Raw genomic sequence first — 27,065 nt, forward strand, 5'->3', positions numbered from 1 at the left:
GATGCACATTGGAATCACCTGGAGAGTTATGATAAGGGTTACGGTTAAGGCTAGAGTTTGGGTTAGGTTTAGTTTACAGTTAGTGTTAGGGCTAAGGTTAGGGATGGGATTAGGGCTAGGGTAGGGTTAGGGTTAGGGCCAGGTTTAGGTTTAGGGTGAGGATTAGGCTTGGACTAGGGTTAGGGTTAGGGTAAGTGTTATTGTTAGGACTAGGGATAGGGCTAGTGCTAGGGTTAGGTTTAAGGCTAGGGTTAGAGTGTAAAGGTAGGGTTAAAATTAGGGCCAGAATTAGTTTTCAGGTTAGTGTTAGAGCTGGGGTTAGGGTTAGGGTTAGGGTTAGTGTTATATGATTAGGGCGAGGATTAGGTTTAGGGTAAAGATTAGGTCTATGCCTAGGGTTAGGAATAGGGTTAGGTTTAGGGTTAGGGCTATGGCTAGGGTTAGGGTTAGGAATAAGTTAGGAGTAGGGCTAGGGTTAGGGTTAGGGTTAGGGTTAGGGTTAGGGTTAGGTTTTGGGTTAGGGTTAGAGCTCATGAAAGGTTTGGTTTACGCTAGTGTTAGTGTATTGGTTACTGGTAGGGTTAGTGTTAGCATCTGCTCCTTGGGTAGACACTGGAATCACCTAAATAGTTGGTGTAATGGTTAGTGTTAATGCTAAGGCTAGGATTAGGGTTAGCTTTAGGGTTGGTGTTATGGTTTAGATTAGGTCTAGGTCTAGGTTTAGGGTTAGGGTTAGGGTTAGCACTATGTTTAGGGTTAGGTTTAAGATTAGGGCTAGGGCAAGGCTAGGATTAGCCTTAGTTGTTAGCATGTGGGTCTTTTTGAGCAAAGTGTAATCACCTGGAGAGTTAGGGTAAGGGTCAGGGCTAGGTTTAGGATTAGGATTAGTTTTGGGTTAGTGTTAGGGCTAGGGCTAGTATTAGGGTTAGGTTTTAGGGTTGTTTTAGTGTTAGGGTTAGATCTTTTATTAGGATTACGCTTAGTATTATGGTTAGGATAGGGTTAGGGTTAGTGTTAAGTTAGGTCTATTCTCAGGGATAGGCTTAGGGTTAAGATTAGGGCTATGGCTAGAATTAGGATTAGGTGTAGGATTAGGGCTAAGGGTAGGGTTAGGGTTTGGTTTATCCTCTGGGTCCCTGGATGCACATTGCAATCATCTGGAGAGTTAGGATATGGGTTAGGGGTAGGGCAAGTCTATGAATAAAGTTAGGGAAAGGGTTAGGTTTAGGTATAGATCTAAGGTTAGGGTTAGTGTCAGGGGTTACATTAGGTCTAGGGTTAGGGTAAGGTTTAGGATTAGGGCTAGGGTAGGGTTAGGGTTAGAGCCAGGTTTAAGTTAAGAGTGAGGATTAGGCTTGGATTAAGGTTGTTAGGGTTAGGGTAAGTGTTATTATTAGGGCTAGACCTAGGGCTAGTGTTAGGGTTAGGTTTAGGTCTAGGGTAAGAGTGTAAAGATAGGGATTATGGTTATGGTTAGAGTTACAGTTAGGGCTAGGTTTAATGTTAGGGTTAGTTCTAGAGCTATGGTAGGGTTAGTTTTACAATTAGAGCTAGTGCTAGGGTTGGGATTAGAGTTAAGGGCACAGTTAGGGCTAAGGCTAGGGTTAGGGTTAGGTTTAGGGTTGGTATCCTTGGATGCACATTGCAATAACCTGGACAGTTAGTGTAAGGTTAGGCTAGAGCAAAGGCTAGGGCTAGGGTTAGTGTTAGGGCTGAGGCTAGGGGTAATTTTATTGCTGGGGTTAGGGAAAGTGCTAGGGATAGGTTTAGTGTTATGGTTGGGGCTAGCACTAGGGTTGGCGGTAGTGTTAGGGTTAGTGTTAGCTTCCAGGTCCTTGGCTGCACATGCAGCCGCCTGGAGAGTTAGGGTTCAGGATTAGGGTTATGGGTAGGGTTAGCATCTGGATCCTTGGCTGCACATTGGAATCACCTGGAGAGTTCCGGTTAGGATTAGGTTTTGGTTAGGGCTAGGGTTAGAACTAGTGTTACCTTTAGGGTTACTGTTATAGTTAGGGCTAGAGCTATGGTTGGGTTTAGTTTTAGGATTAGGGTTAGGATTAAGATTTGGGCTAGGGTTAGGGTTAAGTATTAGGGTTGTCTAAGCTTTATGGATAGAGCTGGGTTAGGGTTAGGGTTAGTGGTATGGTTAGGGCTAGGGTTAGGATTAAGATTAGGCTCTGCCTAGGGTAAGGGTTAGGGATAGATTTAGGAGTAGGGCTAGGGTTAGTTTTAGGTTTTGGGTTAAGGTTAGGGCTAGGGCTAGGTTTGGGTTAGGGCTAGGGTTAGCATCATGGCTAGTGCTAGGGCTACATTTAGAGTTAGGATTAGTGTTAAAATTAGGACTAGGGCTAGAGTTAGGGTTAGGTTTATCATCTGGGTCCTTGGATGCACATTGGAATCACCTGGATGTTTAGGGTAAGGGTTAGGGCTAGGGCTAGGGCTAGGGCTAGGTTGGGGCTAGGGTTAAGTTTAAGGGTATGGTTAGGGATAGTGTTAGGGATAGGGTTAGGGTTAGTGCTAGAGCTAGGGTTAGGGCCAGGTTTAGTGTTAAGTTTAGAGCTAGGGTTAGAGTTAGGATTAGGTTTATTATTATTGTTAGGGCTAAGGCCAGGGTTAGGTTTAGGATAAATGTTAGAATTATGGTTAAGTCTAGTGCTAGGGTTAGGGTTACAGTTAGGGTTAGGGTTAGGGCTATGTTTAAGGTTTGGGTAAGTGTTAAGATTCGGGATTGGGCTTGGATTAGGATTAGGGTTGGGGTTAGGATTAGAGTTACAGTTACGGTAGGTTAGTATTAGGTTTGGGATTAGCATATGGGTCCTTGAATGCACATTGGAATCACCTTAAGAGTTAGGGTTACTGATAGGGCTATGGTTGGGCTAGGGTTGGGGTTGGTTTTTGTGTTAGTTTTATTGTCTGGCTACTGGAATGCACATTGGAATCACCTGACGTGTTATGATAAGATTTAGGGTTAGGGCTAGGGTTAGGATTAGGACTAGGATTAGGGTTTGGATTAATATTAGGTCTATGGCTAGGGTAAGTGTTAGGTTTAGGTTTAAGATTAAGGCTAGGGCTAGGGTTAGGGATAAGTTTAGGAGTAGGGCTAGGTTTAGGGTTAGGTTTCAGTTTAGGGTTAGAGTTTGTGCAAGGTTTGGTTTAGGCTAGTGTTAGTGTATCAGTTAGTGGTAGGGTTAGGTTAGGGTTCCTTGGGTGCACAGTGGAATCATCTGAATAGTTTGTGTACAGGTTAGTGCTAGTGTTAGGGCTGGATTATGGTTAGGTTTAGGGTTAGGGCTATAGTTCAGATTAGGTCTAGGGTTAGGGTTAGGGTTAGGGTTAGGGTTAGAGTTAGGGATAGCACTATTTTTAGGGTTAGGTTTAAGATTAGGGCTAGGGAAAGACTAGGGTTAGACTTAGTGTTAGCATATGGGTCTTTGTGTGCACAGTGGAATCACCTGGACAGTTAGGGTAAGGGTTAGGGTTAGGGTTAGGTTTAGGGTTAGGATTAGTTTAGGGTTAATGTTAGGGCTAGGGCTAGTGTTAGGGTTAGAGTTAGGTTTAGGGTTTTGGTCAGGGTTAGGGTTAGGTTTAGGGTTAGTGTTATGGTTAAAGCTAGGGTTAGTGTTAGGATTAGAGTTAGGTTTAGGGTTAGTGTCTGTGTCCTTGGATGCACATTGTAATTACCTGGTGATTTAGTGCAAGAGTTAGGGTTAGGGCTAGTGTTAAGTTAAATTTAGAGTTCAGGTTAGGGTTAGGGTTAGGGTTAAGGTTAGGGTTAGGGTTAGATTAAGTTTAGGGTTAGGATTAACGTTAAGGCTAGGTTTAGGGTTAGGGTTAGGATTTAGGGTTATGGTTTGGATTAGAGTTAGAGCATACTTTAGGGTAGTGATCGGCAAACTGCGGCTCAGCAAACCGTGGCTTGGGAGCCACATGCGGCTCTTTGGCCCCTTCAGTGTGGCTCTTCCACAAAATACCGATCTGCGCATGGGTCATGAAGTTTCAATCACACTGTATGTGTGCGCCCACACGTGGTATTTTGTGGAAGAGCCACACTGAAGGGGCCAAAGAGCCGCGGTTTGCTGACTACGGATTTACGAAAATATGTAGGGAAGTGTTGAAAGAGAGAATTCACGTTTAAAGAGCTTTGAAATGTGTAGAATATTGTTAGGGTTATGGTTATGGTTAGGGTTAGGGTTAGGAGTTAGGTTAGGGTTAGTGTTAGTGTTAGGGTTAGGGGTAGCGTTTAGTGTTCTGGTTAGGGAAATGTGTAGGCTACTGGTTAAGACGCTTAGATTTATCTTTGTAAGTGGTGGGAATTGTTTATGCACGTGATTGTAAGACTTAGAATTCATGTTTAAAGAGCTGTGAAATGTATAGGATCATCTTAAAAACACTTAGAATTCTCTTTGAAAGTGCTTGAAAATATGTAGGAAAGTTTTGGAAGATCCTTATAATTCATGCTGAAAGAGTTGGGATATATGTAGGAACTTGTTCAAAGCACTTAGAATCCACACTTATAGAGCTGTGAAATCTTTAGGTGAAGTATTGAAACATTATCAATAAACATTTAAAGAGCTGTGAAATGTGTAGGATAGTGTTTTAAAAACTTAGAATTCACATTGAAAGCACTGGAAAATACATAGGAATGTTTTTGAAACACTTAGAATTCCCATTTATAGAGCTGGGAAATCTGTAGGGAACTGTTGAAGTACTGAGATTTCACGTTTAAGGAGCTGTGTAACATGTAGGAAAGTGTTTAAAACACTGAGAACTCACATTGATAGAGCTCGAAAACATTTAGGAAAGTGTTTGAAACACTGAGAATTCACATTTAAAGGGCTGTGAAATGTGTAGGATAGTGTTAGGATTAAGATTAAGGTTAAGAGTTAGGGTTAGGGTTAGGAGTTAGTGTAAGGATTAAGAAATGTGTAGGATAGTGTTAGAAAGACGTAGAATTCATGCTGAAAGCACTGAGAAATGTTTAGGGAAGTGTTTAAAACACTTAGAATTCACATTTAAAGGGCTCTGAAATACAGAGGATAGTGTTTTAAAAACTGAGAATTCATGCTGAAAGCCCACGGAAGTATGTAGGAAAGTGTTTGGAAACATAATTCACACTGAAAGAGCTGTGATATATGTAAGAAAGTGGTCGAAACACTTAGAATTCACTTTTAATGAGCTTGGAAAAGTGTACAAAAGTGTTACAAACACTTAGAACTCATGTTTATAGACCTGAGAAATGTGTAGGGAAGTGTTGAAACAGAGCATTCACGTTTAAAGAGCTGTGAAATGTGTAGGATATTGTTAGGGTTATGGTTATGACTATGGTTAGGAGTTAGGTTTAGGGTTAGTGTTAGTGTTAGGAGTTAGGATAGGGGTCAAGGATAGGGTTAGGAGTTAGGTTTAGGGTTAGGGTTAAGGATTAGGGTTAGGGTTAGGGGTTATGTTTAGGCTAGAGATAGGGTTTACTGTTAGAGTTAGCATTTAGTGTTAGGATTAGGGAAATGTGTAGGATAGTGTTTGAAAAATGTAGAATTCACATTGATAGAGCTGGGAAATGTTTAGGGAAGTCTTGAAACACTGAGACCACATTTAAAGAGCTGTGAAATGTGTAAGATATTGTTTAAAACACTTAGAAATCAGGTTGGAAGCGCTGGAATATATGTAGGAAAGTGTTTGGAAACACTTATAATTCACGCTGAAACTGCTGAGGTATATGTAAGAAAGTTGTTAGAACACTTAGAATTTACATTTAAAGAGCTAGGAAATGAAGCAAAATAAGCCAGTCAGAGAAAGACAAATATCTCATGATCTCACTCATTTGTGGAATATAATGAACAAAATAAACTGGTGAACAAAAATAGAGCCAGTGGGGGGAAATATTTTAGAATCTAATAGAAGTAATCCTGTTATTTTCAGATTTTAAATATTTCCTACAACTTTTGTGATATCATATTATCTTGGTACAGTTTTGAAAATATTATTATACCTAAAATCCTTTTTTTTGAAATATTAATGCTTACTGCATGTAACATTATTATATTTAAGATCATTTTTTCTTGAAATGTTAACATTTATTGCATGTAACATTTTTATATTTAAAATAATTTTTCTTGGAAATAAATAAATACATTTTCACTTCTAAAAAAATAAAGAGCTAAGAAATGTGTAGGAAAGTGTTTAAAACACTTAGAATTCACATAGAAAGCACTGTGATATATGTAGGAAAGTGGCTGAAACACATGGAATTCATGTTTAAAGAGCTTGGAAAGGTATATGAAAGTGTTTAAAACACTTAGAATTCACATTGATAGAGCTTGGAAATGTTTAGCAAAGTGTTTGAAACACTTAGAATTCACATTTAAAGAGCTGTGAAATTTTTAGGAAAGTGTTTGAAACACTGAGAATTCACGTTTAAAGAGCTGTGAAATGTGTAGCACAGTATTATACTCCTGTTTATTCCTGACATGTTACTGCATCATACCCTGTTTGACTTAAGGGTCTGGTTTAACAATCTGGCTGGAATGTCTAACCTGAGGAGGGTGGCACAACATGGGTGGGAATGCAGACTGGTGCAACCATTATGAAAAACAGTATGGATTTCCTAAAAAAAATTAAATATGGAACTGCCATTTGACCCAGTATCCCACTTTTGGAATATATCCTAAGTAACCCAAAACACCAATCAGAAAGAATATATGCACCCTATGTTCATAGCAGCACAATTTACAATAGTTAAGATCTGGAAACAGCCAAGTTCCCATCAGTAGATTAGTGGACAAAAAAGCTGTGGTACATTTACACCATGGAATACTATACAGCAGTAAAAGAGAAGAATCTCTTACCCTTTGAGACAGCATGGAGGGACCTAGAGAGTATCATGCTGAGTGAAATAAGTCAGTCAGGGAAAGACAAGTATCACATGATCTCACTCATATGTGGAATCTAAGTAACAAAATAAACTGAAGAATGGAGTGGATCCAGAGACATGGAAGCATGGAACAGAGTGAGGACTCTCAGAGGAAAGGTGGGGGATGGTGGGTGGGTGGGAGGTAATCAATCAAAGACCTTGTATGCATATATGCATGGCCCATGAACACAGACAATAGGGTGGTGAAGGTCTGGGCAGGGGGTGGGGGGCAGGCTGGCAGGGTATAATGGGGAGGAAAAATACTTCCAACAGTAAAGAATTATTTTTAAAAATGGGCAGAAGACTTGAATAGGCACTTCTCCAAAGAGGACATAAAAATGACCAAGACACATGAAAAAATGCTCAAAGACACTAATGATCAGAGAAATGAAAATTAAAACCACAAATATCACATGGACTCACTTATTTGTGGAATCTAATGGACAAAATGAATTGACCAACAAAATAAGACCCGAAGCATGGAGGCCTGGACAGACTGACATACCTTGATGTGGGGTTGGGGGAACAAGAAGTTATATACTGTAGGTCTTCGGGTTACGTCAGAGATCTGTTCCTATGGCTTGACATAACGCGATTTTCGCCTTAAGTTGGAACCCACCTACGTAAGCACCTACGTCACTCACATGGAGCACATACACAGCAGTATTGAAGTGAAACAGTAAAAAAAAATTAAAAGAAAGATAACAATTCCTGACCTTTACTTGTGGTGAATAAATAATAAAAAACATAAAGCACATATGTACAAATGTTGAAATGATGGAACTTTTTTTTTAATAAATAAATGGGAGATGGTGACGTAACCACGAAACGACATACGTTGAGACTAACATAACCCAAGGACTGTCTGTACTTACTAGAGGCCCAGTGCACAGATTCATGCACACTGAAAGGAAATTAATTAGCAGAAATATTTTAATATGCTATTTATCCTTTCTCTATAATAGAGTCAACCAAATTCACAATCAACAATGACAAATTGAAACACACACGTGTGATTGGCGCCTGTGAGAGCTTTATATGTATCACTTTATATGAGTCAACTTAGTCTTTTATATATATAGAATAAACTTGCTTAATTAGACCTGCTTTCTGATTTAGCTAAACTTTTTCTAGCCCAGTGAAGCACCCCAACTTCTCTTTAAGGTAATTGTCAGCAACACAGCAGTAAGTATCAACACAAAGCAGATTATTATTGTAGATCACACAGGGAGAACAAAGGGTAAAATATTTAACTGCATCAATGTTTGACTATATTCTGTGCAGTGAGAAAACCTGAAGTCATTTTCAAGTTCCACCATTTCTTACTACTTTTCAGTTGGGTCAAGTTTCTAAACTTTCTAAATCTCTGTTTTCCAGCTAAAGAAAAGAAAATAGGATTCTACTGAGTCTCCTATCTACCTACTCCACAACTTCTGTGACAATCAAATGAGATGAGGCATGGGAAAACGCTTCACAAACATTTGGTTCAAGTGTAAAATGTTTGTACCTGGCTATAAAGCAAGTCAGGTTTTTGAGCTGAAAAAATTCCAAGGATGCTAGTTGTTAGGGAGAGGACATTGCTGCATGACATCATTACCTGGTGCCCACAGCGACCATTTCTGGGCTGGGCTGGGCTGTGGGCTACATTTTGTGCCATGGGCTCTTGGCAGCATTGGCTGCGATTTGGCGGGGTGCCACTCTGGGGTGGTGGCGGGGCCTGTGTCACACGTGGGGGAAGCCGAGTGTTGGTTTGTTGGTTCCAGGTCCACAGTGCTGGCCAGTGTGTGTCGTGGCAGCTCCTGTGTTGAGCATGTGCCCCTTGGTGGTCAGTGCATATCATAGGTACCGGTTGGACAGTCAGACGGGCACTTAGGCTTTTATCCTATCTAATAAAAGAGAAACATGGTAATTAGCGTACATCCGCTACCCTTCCCATTGGCTAATCAGGGAGATATGCAAATTAACTGGCAGCCAAGATGGCGGCCGGCAGCTTGAAGCTAACATGAGGCTTTCTTGCTTCAGTGACGGAGGAAACCAAGGTTCCCCGCCTGCCTTGCTGGCCTCTGAACATGCAGTTTGAAACATTGTTACAAATATAGAAGCTAAACAAAACCCCAGAAACCTGCTTTCAGCTCGCCGGGGTCTCAGAGCTGGAGTTGATACAGTGTTTCGATTATAGAAGCCAAACAAACCAGATACCTGCTTTCAGCAGCAGAGGCCTCAGAGCTGGAACCAGAGCTAAAGCTGGCCCAGAATAAAAAAAAAAAAAAAAGGTTCAGTTGGGAGCTTCAGTCACCCGCCAGCCTGAAAACAGCCCTAAGCCCCTCACCCAGACTGGCCAGGCACCCCAGTGGGGTCCTCTACCCTGATCCAGGACACCCTTCAGGGCAAAACAGCCGGTCCCCACCTGTGCACCAGGCCTCTATCCTATATAGTAAAAGGGTAATATGCCTCCTAGCACCGGGATCAGCAGAGCTGAGAGGCCTCCCAGCACCGGGATCAGTGTGACAGGGGGCAGCGCCCAAACCCCCTGATCGCCCTGCGGCTCTGTGTGTGACAGGGGGCGGGGCCACAACCTCCCTATCCACCCTGCTCTGTTTGTGACAGGGGAAAGCACCCCAACCCCCTGATCGGCCCTGCTCTGTGTGTGACAGGGTGCGGCGGCCTCCCCACCCCCACGGGCCCTGCTCTGTGTGTGACGGGGTAGAGCCATAACCTCCCCATCAGCCCTTCCCTGAGTGTGAGAGTGGCGGCGCCCCAATCCCCTGATCGGCCCTGCTCTGTGGGTGATAGAGGGCGGCGCCCCAACCCCCCTCCATGGGTCCTGCTCTGTGTGTGATGGGGTAGAGCCATAACCTCCCCATCGGCCCTGCCCTGAGTGTGAGAGTGGCGGCGCCCCAACCCCCTGATCCGCCCTGCTCTGTGCGTGACAGGGGGGAGCTCCCCAACCCCCTGATGGGGCCTGCTGTGTGGGTGACAGGGTATGGAGTCCCAACCCCCCTGATGGGCCCTGCTCTGTGCGTGACAGGGGGTGGCACCGCAACCTCCCCATCGGCCCTGCCTTGAGTGTGACAGGGGGCGGTGCCCCAACCCCCCAATTGGCCCTACCCTGAGCGTGACTGAGGGTGGCATCACAACCTCCCAATCGCCCTGCTCTGTGCATGACAGGGGGCGGCGCCCCAACTCCCCAATCAGCCCTGCTCTGAGCCCGACCAGGGGCTGCACCTAGGGATTGGGCCTGCCCTCTGCCACCCGGGAGCAGGCCTAAGCCAGCAGGTCATTATCTCCCGAGGGGTCCCAGACTGCGAGAGGGCTCAGGCCGGGCTGAGGGACCCCCCTACCCCCTGAGTGCACAAATTTTTGTGCACTGGGCCTCTAGTATATATATAGATATGCATAGCTCATGGACATGGGCAATAGGGTGGTGAAGACCTGAGGGGAGCCATAGGGGCTGGGAGTGTTACAGAAAAACAGAGAAGAACCAAGCAATGCTTAGAGAGATGGAGTTACATTCATTACGTGTGGGCCCAGAGGAAAATGTCTCTCAAATTCTGGGTGAAATCACACATGATATTTCCCATATTTATACAATTCCACCTTCTTTGTCTCCCAAACATGGGGTTTTTCCGGTTCCCTTTGCAAGTTCTTAAAGGGCCCTATGTGCTGGCACTTTGAGACCTTGACCAAAGGCTTGGCCTGATGCCAGCACTGATAACTTCGTCTGGAGAAGGTTTAATGGCCTCTCTGAAATGGGAGTAGTCTTATTTTCCTTGTTATTTAAGCCAGCAAACATCTACAGGAGCCAGAAGTAGCAGGGTTAAAATTTCAAACAGCAGTTTTTATATAAGATGGATGTTTCATTCCCCACTGGTTTTATGTACATGAGTCAAATCATTGACTCTTTTGGGCCATTGTTGGGAAGAGAGTTATATTGACCCCTGAGGACTATAATTAATTCTCTGACGAAAAAAGTCAGTGGACCTGTTTATAAGGGCCCGGAATGAGGGCCAGGAATAATCTCTAGAGGGTTCAAAGAGTCCTGGACTCTATTTTGCCTGGCTGTCTTAAGCCGGGCATGATGACAACACGTCGGGATCCCATTGACCTTGACTGCCATGGGGGTGGTCCTTTCCAGGTAGGAGTCAGTCCTTAGGTGGTAAATTTCTTTACCCAAACAGTCAACAGGTTGGAAGGGATGGACCAGATCAGAAGTTGATTCATGCAGAGCATCTCGGACGTGCTCCTGGACTGCTTTCTGGGTGGACTGTAAAAACCTGTAGGAACTCAAGTAAAGGTTGGTTATGGGTTTCAGCTTTTCTAGATTGGCTTTCCATGTAAGCTGGTGAGGTGGGTAGGTCAGGGTCTGGAAAAATCAATAGAATCTGTGTAGGCCCCACTGGTTTTAGGGCAGCCTCCCTGGCCGCTTTGCCTGTGGCCCGGTTCCCTCTTGCTTCTTTGGAGTCCCCTGACCTTGTAAATAGCACTATGTACATAAGCCGTTGCAAATGCATACCTGCTATCAGTATAAATTGTTAAGCATAGCTGTGGCTGCTGCCGCCCAGAGGCAAGTAGGTCACCCAAATGCAAAGGGGTCAAGTCTTTTGGACAAATAGTCCTGGACTTTGTTCCATCTACCAACCTTTTCTAAGGGCTGAGACTTTGGGTGAGTACCTCTTTGGCTATGCCCCTTGTCTTATATACCTGGAGGTGGAAATACTTAGTTACATCTGGTAGCGCTAGTTGGCCCATCGTCCTTGCTCTGCTCATGTCTGTCTCACTGCCTAATATATTCCTTCAAGGATCCTGGCCCTGAATTCTTTTAGGGAAAATGGACGTTGAATTTCTTCTGTAGCTGCTTCATGCTGAGGAGGGACGGAGTTTTCTCTAAGAGCCAAGAGATCCTTTCTGTCTGTCCGAGGGACAATGAGGCCTGGGCACAGAAGGAGGTGGGCTTGTGACCTGGCAGAGACAAACTGTAACAAATGGTCTGGTGGAAGGGAAAGAAAACATTTCAGTTTTAATAACCTCTATTGAAATAGAATTTTTCTCCTCAAAATTACCTCTATGTTTATCAAAAAATGCCAAATCAAGACCAATTTATCTATTGTATTCAATTTGGCCTGATTGTTGACATAAACACAACAAGAATGGTAACTGATTACCTTTGCCGGAATTTCATGATTGAATCTTAGTGTGCCCTGTAGGGCCAGGAAGCCAAGCCATCCAGCTGCCATGAGGCCTGCCTGCAGTATCTGCTGAGTTAGGTGAATCCCTCACCTGTAATGACTCCACCTGAGCCCACGCCTTAGGCTTTAAGGCCCATCTTAGTAGCCCTCCCACTCATCGCAGCCCAGAGTGCATAGGGGTTCTGCAGGGATGCAGAGGCATTATTGCTCCCCTTCTACTCTGACCAACTGCCAGTGATGATAGGGCATGGGCCTGATGCTCCAGCACCAGCCATTTTCAGGGCTCCCAAGTAGGATACCAGGCTTTTTCCGTGGCACTCTTATTGGCTTCAAGTCTTCAGATTCCAGACAGGTCTCTTTAAAATATGATACTCCAGTCAAAGTTTTCGGTTAATAAAACCACTATTAGGAACCAGTCTTATTGAATATATGCAAAGAAATGTATTGCCATGATTTATTAAGCGTTGCTAAATTTCAGAGGAATTATATAAGGAGAAAAATATACTGACCTGCTTTAAGATTTTCTGATTTTCCTTGCCAGTCCCTTTTCATGGACTCTTCAGAGTAATATAACTGTCTTCAAATGGCATGAAGAAATTTACAATGTGTCTATATTCAAATAGACAGTTACAGCTGTCCCTTTAGTAGGGCTCCCCTTACTTGACTTGTTCTCTCAGAAGGGACTAAGGGCGCTTTATTTCCTTACAGGGTCTCACATATCACAGGACCTCACAGAGTCTGTAATTCCTGTAATAGAGGGCTAGTATTTACCACTTCACTACTTCCCTCTCTTCTAAACAGACCTTCCCCAGTTTCCTACAGTTGAGGTTTGTGCCACCCCTGACATGGGCATGGTCTCACAGGCCTGAAAGACAGTATACAGGCTGCCAACTGTCTCTCAATAGAGACCAAAACCTGATGGGTATTCTTCTTTGCCCAGTTGGGCACCTGTCCTTTTGAAAACTACATTTAAATCTGTAAGAGAATTAAAGATTACTATATTGGAGAGAAACTAAGATGGTGGCATAGATAAACACCGGGAAATTGCTGCTTCCCACAACAATTGATAAATGCATCAAAAACACAAGTCGGACTCATCCAGAACTACAGGAGAGCTGGCTGAGTGTAAATTCTACAACTAGAAGGAAAGAAAAGCACACTGAGAGCCAGAGGAGCTGCGGAGGTGGAGTGCAGAGGTACAGGGGCTCGCGCGGGAAAGGGTCTGGCACCTGAGGACTCGGCTGTCTTTTTGAATCCGGAGGGAGACACAAGCTCCCGACGGCTCTGAAATCCGGCTCCGGGAAGTCTCTGGGGACCCAGGACTCATACGGGGAGAAACTGGTCTCTCTGGCAGCGGGCGAGCTTGAGGGCAGCTTTCCCTCAGAGGTGCTTGCAGCCATTGCCGGGACACTGGGACTCACGACTCCTTAGGGCGGGGCTGAGGCTCTGCCATAGCTGCTTCCTCCGCCCTTTGATTCCTTGAGACCCCGCCCCGCCCAGGCTGCGGCAGAGGCTTTTGCATATGAATGCCCCAGCCATTTGCAACCTGTAATTACCTAACGGCAGCCGGGCCAGATAGACCCAGAGCTTCCAAGAGAAGGCCCAAGGCCCCACAGCGCTTGCATTGCTACACAGCTGAGCATCATCAGGGCACTTCCAAACTCCAAAAAAAGGAAGGGGAATCTGCAGTTCTCTTCATAGTTCTTGCTGTGTAACCTCAGGCAGAGGCTAAATTAGCACATTCTTAGATCCAAGAGCCACTGTACCCAGTGGTCAGAGGGGGACCATCCAGATCACAACTCCTCAGATCCATAAGGGACACACTCAGGGTGCAGTCTCAGTGAAGCAAGTCTTGCCCCAGAAGGGTGTCTCCAGCACAGAAGTTCTCCCACTGCAGACACAGCTGATTCTCACTGCCAATTGGCCTGGAGGTCAATTCCTCCCAGTGAGCCTACAACAACCAAGGTATAGCTACAACAAGACTGTGCACAAAGCCCAGAAGGGGGTGCACCAAGAGTGTCCACCTCAGGTAACTGGGGAGGCTGAGCCACTGGGCCCTACAGGACACCTAGCACACAAAGCCACTCTATCAACACGGAAGCAGCCAAAATGTGGAGACAAAGAAACAGGTCACAAATGGCAGAAACGGAGGAAAGCAAACGACTGGATATAGAGTTCAAGGCCACATTTATAAGGTTTTTCAAGAATTTTATGGAAACCGCCGATAAATTTAATGAGTCCCTCAATAAGTATAGTGAGACCATGGAGGACATGAAAAAGGACCAACTAGAAATTAAGCATACACTGACTGAAATAAAGAATAATTTACAGAGATCCAACAGCAGACAAGAGGATCCCAAGTGTCAAGTCAAAGATTTGAAATACAAAGAAACAAAAAATACCCAACTGAAAAAGAAAAAAGAAAAGAGATTCCAAAAATATGAAGATAGTGTAAGGAGCCTCTGGGACAACTTCAAGCGTACCAACATCAGAATTATAGGGGTGCCAGAAGAAGAGAGAGAGAAAGATATTGAAAACCTATTTGAAGAAATAATGACAGAAAACTTCCCCCATCTGGTGAAAGAAATAGACTTACAAGTCCAGGAAGCGCAGAGAACCCCAAACAAAAGGAATCCAAAGAGGACCACACCAAGACACATCATCATTAAAATGCCAAGAGCAAAAGACAAAGAGAGAATCTTAAAAGCAGCAAGAGAAAGACAGTCAGTTACCTACAAGGGAGTACCCATATGACTGTCAGCTGATTTCTCAACAGAAATCATGCAGGCCAGAAGGGAGTGGCAAGAAATATTCAAAGTGATGAATAGCAAGAACCTGCAACCAAGATTACTTTATCCAGCAAAGCTATCATTCAGAATAGAAGGTCAGATAAAGAGCTTCACGGATAAGAAAAAGCTAAAGGAGTTCATCACCACCAAACCAGCATTATATGAAATGCTGAAAGGTATTCTTTAAGAAGAGGAAGAAGAAAAAGGAACTCTTACCATTTGCCACAGCATGGATGGAACTGGAGAGCGGATAAATACCACATGATCTCACTCATTTGTGGAATATAATGAACAACATAAACTGATGAACAAGGACTGATCCAGAGACGGAGAGGCATTGATTGGACTGTCGGGCTTTGGAGGGAGGGTAGGGGAGGGTGGGGGAAAGGGGGAAAGATCAACCAAAGGACTTACATGCAGGCATATAGGCCTAACCAATGGACACGGACAACGGGGGGGGGGGCGGGGTGAGGGCATGAGCGGGGGGGGGGGGGGTAGAGGGTAACGTGGGGACAAGGACACATATGTAATATCTTAATCAATAAAAATATATTTAAAAAAAAGATTACTATATTTACATAATGAAGTATACATTGGCACTGTGACCGCTTCTGACAGCTAAATCTTCTGCTACTAAACATGACACATGGTAGGGCTATACAAACATCTTAGGGAGGTGACTAAAGTCTATTCTTGACCTTCCCACACAAAGCAAAATTGTCCTTGTCTCTCTGGAGCCATGTCCATGAAGACGCAGGCATCATCTAAGTCTATTATACAGTTTTCTGCAGGCCACTGTCAGGGCTGTGCATTGTGGCCAGTTCTTCTTTCTAGCCACAAACACAGTCTGTCCAATTTCCCTAAAATGTATTCTGGCCCAGGAGAAAGTTGTTTTGCTGTACACAGGCAGCTTAACCCCTATACAACTGGGCTTGGACCTCTGCCTAGCAAACTGCAATTTATAAGTTCAATATGAAACCTCCAGTCCTTCTAACCCAACGAGGTCTCTGCCAGTCTCTAAGTCAGACTCCTCCTCTCTTGTAGAATTTCAAAGTCCTGATGGCTCCCAGGTCCAGGGAGAGTGCCTTTCCTTTGCCCTTTTGTTAACCCTGTTTGTCAGTTACAGGGCCCTGCTATCCTTGTCTTCCCACCAGTCCCCTTTGTGGCAGAGCAGTGACCAGGCCTCTCCCAAGGGGATATCAGCCCCTCCTCTTCCAGCAGCAACAGGTTCTGAACCCTTTCAGTACATTTGCAAACAGGGAGCTTTCGCTAGCTCTATCTGCAGCTTTCATAGATCCCAGGCTCGCTGCTCTATTCCTGAGGCTGTAGGAAGGCTAGTAGCAGCCACTGGTTTCTGTTTTAACTGCTGTAGCCAGCAAGCCAAAGGCCCAAGTCTTGTACTGCTTGTTGTAAAACACTCATTACTCACTGGGTGGTGGCAGGGCAGCTCTAGTGTCAAGTAAATTTCTGCTGTCCCCCACTTTTCTCGCTGCAGCGGCTTCTTCCAGGACCACTGCAGGCAGCTTGGGCATCCAGCCCTCCCCCCCCCCGCTTCTTTCACCTGGCTCTCAGGGGCTGAGTCTGCCTAGGAACCAGTTCTAAATCACCAGGGTGGCTGCAGACTTCAGCTCCATTTCTCCTCCGCTTGGCTCCTAGGAGTTTAATTTTTTTGTTTTTTTATGTATTAGAATTCCTTATTTTTAGAGACCTCAATCCTTTAATGATTACCAAAAGTGAACAATCAGCATTTTTAGATTAATATTTATGAACACATTTTAAATGTACTTTTACTTTCAAGAAAATATACCTAGACCTTCTGTGATAAAACTAAGAACAGGTAAATTGTAACTTGTCTAGTACAAACTGATATATGTAATTTCAAGTATATTCTATCAGTCTAATTTAGTATTGGAAGGGTTAAAAATAATAAACTGGGGCAGAGAAAGATTAATTGTGCTCACAGAAAACTTGTGACCTTGAATTTAGTTTAGTTCCAGTTAAGACACCTGGTGGTAAGCTAAGGACTAGACCCCTATGCCTGCAGAGCTGTCTGCAGCCAGTAAAATCAACAAAAACTTATCTCTCCCTGCTTCATAATTAACTGCCGACAGCCCCCCCCACCCCCCCATTTCTGCATTAACCACTTACTCTGTCCTGAAACAAGGAAAATGGTCTGAGATCCTGTATATTTAGGCTTTTTACATTTAAGGATACTTTTTTCTTTATGTGACAGTTGCTTTCCCTCACAGATTTTTTCTCTTTACTCTAAGCCCTTACTTAGAGAATCTTAATCCTCCTCCTTTACTACTCTTGATCTCTCTGATCATGTCCCTGTCCCCCAGTCCAGTTGTTTGTCTCCCTTTCCTATTGTGAGTCAGAGGCAAACAATTCCTACAGAGGGGAGTTTCAGAGAAAACCACAGACTACTGCTGTATTAGTCCTCCCTCCCAGAGGCTGGGGTCCGACCTGTGGAGAAAAATGACTCTTAGTTGTCCTGGAAAGATAACAGATGAGAATAAGGGTGTGTAGGGAGATTTCCTGTAGACTGAAAGCCTGAAGGGCCTCCTGAAAGAAAAGATCTTCAATCCAGTTACAGATGCTGTCAGAATCAGGATGAGGGAGGAAGGGAAAGACCAGGTTATGTCCTCTATGAGGATCCTAATAAATAACTGAAAATGGCAAGTCAAACAAAACACACAACCACGAAGACAACAGACCATACAAGACACACAACCAGGATTAACGGGGTCCATAGACAGTTAATAATAACTTCAGCCTTAGTTCCACCTCATGTGGCTCATGTTGGACTATGATGCCACAGGCAGGGACAGGACCCGTAAATCTCTCCTCCCTGCGGATCTGTAAACCCTGCCCCTGGAAGTTTTTGTCCACCAAAAGAGATAAGAAAACCATAAATAACAAGTTATTTGTTCTTTGAAATTTACTACTTTGTTAATTTGCTAAGCAAGTAGTTAACTTGAAAAGACTTCTCTCTTGCTTTTCTTACAAGCAATCTCAGAACCAAGAAATCTTGGAACCTGGCCAGCCTTTGTTTTAGCCTTTAAATCTACCCCAGAACTTCAAAATTTCAATTTAAAATAGCAAATTCACAAATCAGAGCAAACTGAAACCCTTACTTATACAAACATAGACAGAAATTTTTATTAGTTAAGTGGGCTGATTCCCTCTGTAATAGAGAGCAAAAGACTCTGAGAAAAATAAAGCTCGCAGCTGCTAAAGACTTTTGCAGACCATCATGGGTACAGCCCAAAGGTTTAGCCAGATGAGTCAACAGAAATGCAGAATAAATCAAAGTAGCTTTTGTTTCACACAGACCAGTTAATGAGCAGATAATTGTGCCAAGACAGACAAACATCCATACTCACACTCTCTCAGTAGACTAGCCCAGACTGGAGCTGAGCAGATAAACAAAAGAATGCCCAACTCCCCAGATGGGCATGGGGCACTCCTGGCACCCATGCCCCAGAACAGAATTCTCGACCAACATCTTGGTGAGAACCTACTGGAGGAGTTAAGACTACATCCAGTCCCCCTTCTTGGTAGCAAATTGACTAGTCCCACACAAACAACAGAATGAACTCATAATTCCTTAATCAAATCCGAATCTACTCACCTCCGGAGTCCCACATTTATATACCAGACAGCCCAAGTTTTTACTTCTACCAGATATTTACCCAGAGTTTAAACAATCCACGTAATTCCTGACTAATTGCCTGAGGAAGTCCTTGACTTCCAGGGAGGTGATCAAGCTTCCCCATCGACTCACTCGGAGTGGGCCTAACTGACTGGGGCCCCTACCTTACCAATTCTGTTGACAGGTCCAGAGATGTTCGTCCACCCTCTCCAGATGCCTGGGCTGAGATCCAAGAGCGCCCGGAGGCCCCGATTCAATTCTGCTAAATCAGCAGAGCGGCGCCTCCTGGAGGCCTATCCTGCTCCCCCGGCCCTCAAACCCAGTCCACACTGGATGCCAAAAGGCCACGTATGGGTTGGTTTTTTGGGAAGGTCAGGGAACCAATAATGTTACAGAAAAACCAAGAAGAACCAAGCAACGCTTAGAGAGATGGAGTTACATTTGTTGCATGTGGGCCCAGAGGAAAATGTCTCTCAAATTCTGGGTGAAATCACACACGACATTTCCCATATTTATACGATTCCACCTTCTTTGTCTCCCAAACATGGGGTTTTTCCGGTTCCCTTTGCAAGTTCTTAAAGGGCCCTATGTGCTTGCGCTTTGAGACCTCGACCAAAGGCTTGGCCTGATGCCAGCACTGATAACTTCGTCTGGAGAAGGTTTAATGGCCTCTCTGAAATGGGAGTAGTCTTATTTTCCTTACTATTTAAGCCAGCAAGCATTTCAGACGCCAAAAGTAGCAGGGTTAAAATTTCAAACAGCAGTTTTTATACAAGATGGATGCTTCAGGGTGAAGGGGCAAAGGGAGTGTAAGTGGGAGATATCTGTAATACTATTAACAATAAAAAATATGATAGTTCGGGCGAGGAAGAGTGAGCGAGGACGCGAAGAGCTTCGAGGCTGAGGTCGCTACGGCTCCTGCTCACGTGCTTCGAGAGGAAAAATGCTTTCTGTGGCCAGGAACTCCAGAGAGCGTGTGTGTAGCAGTGAGCCGATCAGTGCGGTTAGCAACAGCCTCCAATGACAGCATCAGCGCTCTACCACTGCATCCTGCCTGCAGCTTGATGAACAAGTTCAGTACACTCACAAGAAAGGGCAATGAGGGATCAAAGTTACCTCTGTCTACAGGTAACTTTTAAAATATACTATACAAGCCTTGTATCCTGGAATAAATCCCACTTGGCCATGAACAAAATGTGAATGATATAAACCTGAACAAAATAAATATGCAACGAAAAACTATGGAGAGGTGACAGAAAGCACATTATCATTTGTTGAGGTGTAGATGTCTAAGATAAAAGAGCCTGGAATGCTGAGCCATCATGTGGAAGAAAACTGCCCAGAGAGTCATTAGATCTACAGCAAACCCTGAGCAAGGAAGAAAATAGAAGAAAAAGTGCTGGAAGCCGGTCCATCCTTGCTGCTTGACATAGTCGCTGCAGGGAAGAAACACCTGCACAGCATATGTTTCAGGGGACCTGCCGTATATGGCGTACTGTTCTTAATATGTTTGCTCCCCTTCTTGGTGCTATGTGTTTTAACCAAGGTCACCTCTCCCAGAAAGGTTGTTTCCACAGGTAGGGTTTTTCCCTGAAGTTAGGGAGGGAATAAAACCCCTTAACTAATTTCCAGGCGGGTAGTTAATCACTTTAACTAGGAACAATCATGCTTAAGCTACATAATCTTTACTCCCTGGAATGGAGATAAGAAACGCCCTAACCTTTGGAATAGAGATTGATAGGATTAAAATCAACTGGTATAAATACAGATGTGACAAGACAATAAAACACAGAACTTGGAACCTTCTCCAGAACAGAGTGTCTTGGGAACTCACCTGGCTGGGGAGACTTCTGGAAGAGATTGCAACCACACATCAAGGCTTGATCCTTGAGCTGACGTCTTCCTATTTTTCCTGCTACGGAAAGCCCTGGATCTTCTCCTTAGGTGAGTGCACAACTGCCCATTTGCACTATTCTAAAGAGAAACAGCGGCTGCGGCGGCCCCAGAGAAGAACAGAGGGCAAGCGAGCACGGCGCTCCTGGGCCGGCCTGGCCCGGCCTGGCCCCTCTCCTCATCATCGCCAGCCCTCTGCCGCCTTTCTCCGCTTCCGCCTTTTCTCCTCTCCCCCCCAAGTGAAGGCCCCCTCCGGGGCGGGGAGGACCGGGAGTGAATTCCCCTAACTCCTTCACCCTCTCCCTGCACCTGGCCCCCTTGTGAGGAGAAGGCCCGGCCCTGTCCGGCGTGCGTCGTGTGTGAGGAGCACCCGGGCCAGCCCACGGTTGTCTGGGGCCTGGTCCGGCCCGCCTGGTGTGTGAAGGCCAGGGCCAGGTGCGGCCTCGCCCGAGGGTGAGCCGAGGGGAGGGGCCTGGTCCACCTCGGCTGGTGTGTGAGGACTGGGGCCCCGGCCAGGCTCCGCCACCGCCACAATGGCCAGCTCCCAGAAGGCCCTGATGCTGGAGCTCAAGTCCCTGCAGGAGGAGCCGGTGGAGGGCTCCCGCATCACCCTGGTGGATGAGTCCGACCTCTACAACTGGGAGGTGGCCATCTTCGGACCCCCCAACACCCTCTACGAAGGCGGCTACTTCAAGGCGCATATTAAATTTCCTATTGACTACCCATATTCACCACCTACCTTCAGATTCTTGACCAAAATGTGGCACCCCAACATTTATGAGAGTGGACATGTATGCATTTCAATTCTTCATCCACCCGTAGATGCCCCACAGAGTGGTCAACTGAACTCGGAAAGGTGGAATCCTACTCAGAATGTCAGGACTATCCTGTTAAGTGTCATCTCATTGCTTAATGAGCCCAACATCTTCTCCGCAGCCAATGCGGATGCTTCAGTTATGTTCAGGAAATGGAGGGACAGTAAAGGAAACGACAAAGAATATGCTGAAATCATTAGAAAACAGGTTTCAGCCACTAAAGCCGAAGCAGAAAAGGATGGAGTGAAAGTACCCACGACCCTGGCAGAATATTGCATCAAAACTAAAGTGCCTTCCAATGACAACAGCTCAGATTGGCTTTATGACGACTTGTACGACCTTGACATTGAGGATGAAGAGGAGGAGGAGGAGGAAGATGCTGACTGTGATGACCATAATGATTCTGGGAATGAGGAGTCGTGACCTGCTCCTTCGAAGCCCCTGTACTGCCCTGCCATCTCAGGCCAAAGGGAGAGGAGCAAGTGGGGACCTAGCAGTGGCCCCTCAGCAAAACCCTGTCACAGGGGGTGGGGAAAACAAACATGGCTCCTGCTGACTCCCCTTGTGGATCTCAGTTGGCTCCTTTTTATGGACCTCTTAATGGAGGGAAGGTAATTGTGAATGAAAGGGGCCACATGCTGACCTGACAAGCTCAGGGGAGGCCTGCATGGCAGTCTGAGAGACATAAAGTAACCACAATGATGGTCTGAAATTAAACTTTAACTCAGAGCAGTTATGGTGGGCAGTTACGTCCTAGACCGGTATCTTCACTGACAAGGTCAACCTTTACCTTAATGAGCCTGTCTGTCTTTTTGCATCTATGATAACACACCATTGAAATGTCTGGGTAACTTGTAACTTCCCTTTTTCTGGAGCCCCTGGGGTACAACCAAATTCCTTCATTGTTATGTTAATTGATCCTGCACCCACCTAAATATGTGTCCATCATTTTACTTTTATCCAATCCCAGGGATTTCCCTGCTTTGCTTTATCCCTCCTCCTTAATCCATCACCAATGAATGTCATGTAACCCACTTATGTCCCTCCTTTGATTGCAAATGTAGAAATACAAATGTAACCCCGCCATTCTCCGGAGCACTATCTCAATTCCTTGAGGTTCTGCTTCCCGGCATATGTCGACAGTTTGGCTCAAATAAACTCACAAAAATTCTAAAAAAATAAAATAAAAAAAAAAATAAAAAACAAACAAACAAACAAAAAAATATACTTGAAAAAAGGAAAGAAAACGACATTCCCATGTGGTTCCTGTAGACTCGGCTGAACACGATCTCCTTGGCACTTGGGTGTCCTTAAAGGCTGCCTGGCTCACTGGAAAGAGCATCCAAGGCAGGGAATTACCCAAACTGCAGAACAGAAGAGAGAAATAAAGGTGATAATGTCAACAATTAAAATATAAACAGCAGTGGTTTTGCTGCTGGGCAGGAATTATGCTCAGACTCACCGACAGATGTCTGTCTAGCAATCACACTGCCCTCTGGTGGATGCTACAGAAATTTCAGCCTCACTTTCCAGCTTCCTGGTGGGTCCCTGAGGCTCCGGGCGCCCTGTGGAGGTGGGCCTCTGTGAGGAAGGGTTTGGTGCACTGCCTAAATGTCTTTAAAATATTTTGCTTCATCTTTCAAAATTAATGGAAACTTCATGTCTCAGCTTCCACAGTCTAGACGTGTTTGTGATGACTTAAGTGATGGCATTTTTAATTTCGTATTATAAGATACTAGAGGCCCAGTGCACAAAATTTTGTGCACTCGGGGGGGAGGGGGGGATCCCTCAGCCCCGCCTGTGCCCTCTCGCAGTCTGGGACCCCTCAGGAGATAACGACCTGCTGGCTTAGGCCTGCTCCCGGGTGGCAAAGGGCAGGCCCAATCCCTAGGTGCAGCCCCTGGTCAGGCTCAGAGTAGGGCCGATTGGGGAATTGGGGCGCTGCCCCCTGTCATGCACAGAGCAGGGCAGATTGGGAGGTTGCGATGCCATCCTCAGTCACGCTCAGGGTAGGGCTGATTGGGGGGTTGGGGCACCGCCCGCGTCACACTCAAAGCAGGGTCGATGGGGAGGTTGTGGCGCCACCCCCTGTCACGCACAGAGCAGGGCCCATCAGGGGGTTGGGGAGCTCCTACCCCCCCCCCCCCCGTCACCCACAGAGCAGGGCCAATCAGGGGTTGGGGCGCTGCCATTCTCACACTCAGGGCAGGGTCGATGGGGAGGTTATGGCTCTACCCCATCACACACAGACCAGGGCCCATGGAGGGGGGGGATTGGGGCGCCGCCCTCTATCACCCACAGAGCAGGGCCGATTAGGGGGTTGGGGCACCGCACTCTGTCACACACAGAGCTGCAGGGCGATCAGAGGTTGGGGACCTCCCCCCTATCAGGCACAGACCAGGGCTGATCAGGGGGTTGGGGTGCCTTCCCTGTCACGAACAGAGCAGGGCGGATAGGGAGGTTGTGGCCCTGCCCCCAGTCACACACAGAGCCGCAGGGCGATCAGGGGGTTTGGGCACTGCCCCCTGTCACCCTGATCCCGGTGCCGGGAGGCCTTGCAGCTCTGCTGATCCCAGTGCTGGGAGGCATATTACCCTTTTACTATATAGGACAGAGGCCTGGTGCACGGGTGGGGGCTGGCTGGTTTGCCCTGAATGGTGTCCTGGATCAGGTGGGGGTCCAGCTTGGGTGCCGGGCCAGCCTGGGTGAGGGGATGATGGCTGTTTGCAGCTGGTCACACACCCTTCAGGGTGGGGGTCCCCACTGGGGTGCCTGGCCAGTCTGGGTGAGGGGCTGAGGGCTGAAGCTCCCAACTGCTCCTTTTTTTCTTTTTTCTTTTTTTATTCTGGGCCAGCTTTAGCTCTGGTTCCAGCTCTGAGGCCTCTGCTGCTGAAAGCAGGTATCTGGTTTGTTTGGGTTCTATAATCTCGAAACACTGTATCAACTCCAGCTCTGAGACCCCGGATCACTGAAAGCAGGTTTCTGGGGTTTTGTTTAGCTTCTATATTTGTTACAATGTTTCAAACTGCAAGCTCAGAGGCTGGCAAGGCAGGCGGGGAACGTTGGAGTCCTCCGTCACTGAAGCAAGCAAGCCTCATGTTAGCTTCCAGCTGCTTGGCTGCCGGCCGCCATCTTGGCTGGCAGTTAATTTGCATATCACCCTGATTAGCCAATGGGAAGGGTAGCAGTCGTATGCTAATTACCATGTTTCTCTTTTATTAGATAGGATAGGAGCCCCCGGTGTGTCCTTTGACCTCACACAATTACAGCACGTGGACAAGGACCCCTGAGGGGATGTGGCCACAGCCTGAGGGGCCTGGGCTCTCAGCTGGCATGCAGCCCTCCTGCCAATGGCTGTGCCAGGCCTTGGAGCCCTGGGGTGCCTGTAGGCTCACTCCAGTTTCCTGTCCTACACCAGGACCCTCTGAAACCCTCCAGACACATGAGGGCGCCTGACCCAATAGGTTATGGGGACTTGATGCCATCTGGGCTCCCATGGACCAGGTGGCTCTTGTGTGCTGGGGACTTGTCACTCTCCCCCACCATCCCGGGAAGTCAGCACTTCCAATCATTCCACAGAGCACACGGTGCCAGTCCTATCCCGTGGACTCTCCCAGGGCACAGTCCCACTTCAGCCCACTTCCCGTGGCCACCTGCTCATCTCCTGGACAGCCAGCCCCTTCCCCTCCTGCTCCAAACCAGGTCCCGGTCCCGCTGATCTAATTTACAAGCCCCTGTGAGCCCAGGAAGCCGTCTTTGAGATGAATGGGGTGCGTGAACCCTCCCGTGACAGTGGGATGTGATGGAAGCACAGCCCCCCAGGAGGCTTCATGTCCCCTGGGAGGGACGCACAGTCCCTGTCACCGCATCCCACCACGCCCAAGGGGAAGGTTATTCCTCTCATTCCATGAAGGCCATTTTGGCCCCAAATAGGTTGATTAATTTTCACAAGGTCACACCGCTGGGTTGAGATGAATCATTCTGGCCACATCTGGGTGAAAGACACTGGTGTCACCCAGTTGTCACTCGTCAACTGGGACCCAGGCTCCTGGTATCTGGGTGCATGGAGGAGGACTGTGTCCTGCATCCAGACCCAGAGGGACAGAATTATGAGGACAGACCTGGGGGAACAGGTGGCTGCAGTGGAATAATGGAAAGTGGAACCATAGTGCTGGTCAGGGCAAGGGAGGGGATGTGAGGGCCTGAGAGATGACCAACCATACCTGCTTGTCCAAGACTGGGCAGTTCCCTGGGCGTGGTTGGCATATAGGGCCCCCAAGATGTTCACATCCTCATCCCTGGAACTTGTGAATTGGTCACCTTATGTGGCAAAAGGGGCTTTGCAAGTGTGATGAGGTTACCGGCCTGGAGATGGAGAGGCCCTCCCGACCCACCCAGGTGGGCCCAGTGGAATCTCCAAAGCTCCTGAGAGGCGGTGGGAGTGTCTGAAGCAGAGAGCCTGGAGGCCCACCTGCCCACTGGCTTCGAAGGCGGAGGAAGGGCAGCAGCTGCAGGAGGAAGGTGGCTTCCGGACACTGGACAAGGTGAGCGAGGATTTTCCCAGTTTCCTGAGGGGCCACCCTGACACCCTGAGGTGAGGACCGCTGGCCCCCAGAGCGGGAGGAGAGATTCCTGCTTTTTGTTTGTTGTTTTTTGTTAATCCTCACATGGGGGTGTTAACATAAAAAAAATTCAAACTTGTAAAGAATTTTTGTGAGTTTATTTGAGACAAACTGTTGACAATTGCTGGGAATCAGAATCTCAATGTATTGTGATAATGCTCCAGAGAATGTCAGTGTTTCATCTATTTTTATACACTGCAATCAAAGGAAGAGATGTAGGTGGGTTACATGAACTCCATTGGTGATAGATTAGGGAGGTGGGAGAAAGCAAAGTGGGAAACCTCTAGGATTGGATAAAGAGTAAAATGATAGACACATGCTTCTTTTAATTAGGTGAGCACAGGATAGTTAATAGTCAACAATTAACATGACAATGAAGAAATTTATGGTCTCCTGTCCTAGTGCCCAGGGCATTTGGTTATGGCCTGAGGGGTTCAGAAAAAGGGAAGTTACAAGCTACTCTCACATTTCAATGATATGTTATCATAGATGTAAAAAGATAATAAGCTTATAAAGATTGACCTTGTCTGGGAAAACACCAGCCTAGATGACGACTACCCACCATAACTGCTTTTAGTTATGAAGTATGGTACCTATTTGCTTTGTTTAACAATGGACAGGTTTCTTTGATTTTCTAAATTGTATAAGTCATCCCATTCGATTGAATGACTATTCCATTGATTGTTATCATACTGGTCTTAGAGAGCACATTCTTCTGTACCTGGGAAACAGGACAGCTCAATTACCCTAAATTGTTTTAGTGGCCACAGGTGGTGCGTTCCAGCTGACTCAGTGGTCCCGAGACCAGGACAGCACAGTTACTCTAAATTGTCCTGACAACTCAGTTGTCTGGAGACCCGAGGGCTCTAGATAATGTGTTTCTATCAACTCAGTGATCTGGAGACCCAAAACTGTAATTTAGATAACATGCCTAAGTTTAACCCAGGTTACTCAAGGGCTCTAGATAATGTATTTCTGTCAATTCAGTGACCCCGAGACCCAAAACTGTAATTAACATGCTTAATTCTGCTTCTGTAATCTGCTTTTTTGTGAGCCAGGTGCCACATTCCAAACCCTGGGATGTAATCAATACCTTTGTGATTTTTGCCTATATAAGTCTGGTTTTGCCACCATCTTATGGCTATGAGATTTGGGAATGCCCTCTCATAGTCCCGGATTGCAATAAACGTGACTCTTT

General features: G+C 46.1%; 1 protein-coding gene across 1 annotated transcript; it reads left to right on the forward strand.

Moving 5' to 3' along the window:
- Window positions 1-20,842: 20,842 nt before the first annotated feature.
- LOC132239184 (ubiquitin-conjugating enzyme E2 R2-like) lies at window positions 20,843-21,938 on the forward strand. The gene has a single exon (XM_059705166.1). It carries the CDS (start codon window positions 20,964-20,966, stop codon window positions 21,666-21,668), a length of 705 nt encoding a protein of 234 aa, XP_059561149.1. The 5' UTR covers window positions 20,843-20,963; the 3' UTR covers window positions 21,669-21,938.
- The last annotated feature ends 5,127 nt before the right edge of the window (window positions 21,939-27,065 follow it).

Source organism: Myotis daubentonii, chromosome 8, assembly GCF_963259705.1.
Source record: "Myotis daubentonii chromosome 8, mMyoDau2.1, whole genome shotgun sequence".
Taxonomy (NCBI): domain Eukaryota; kingdom Metazoa; phylum Chordata; class Mammalia; order Chiroptera; family Vespertilionidae; genus Myotis; species Myotis daubentonii.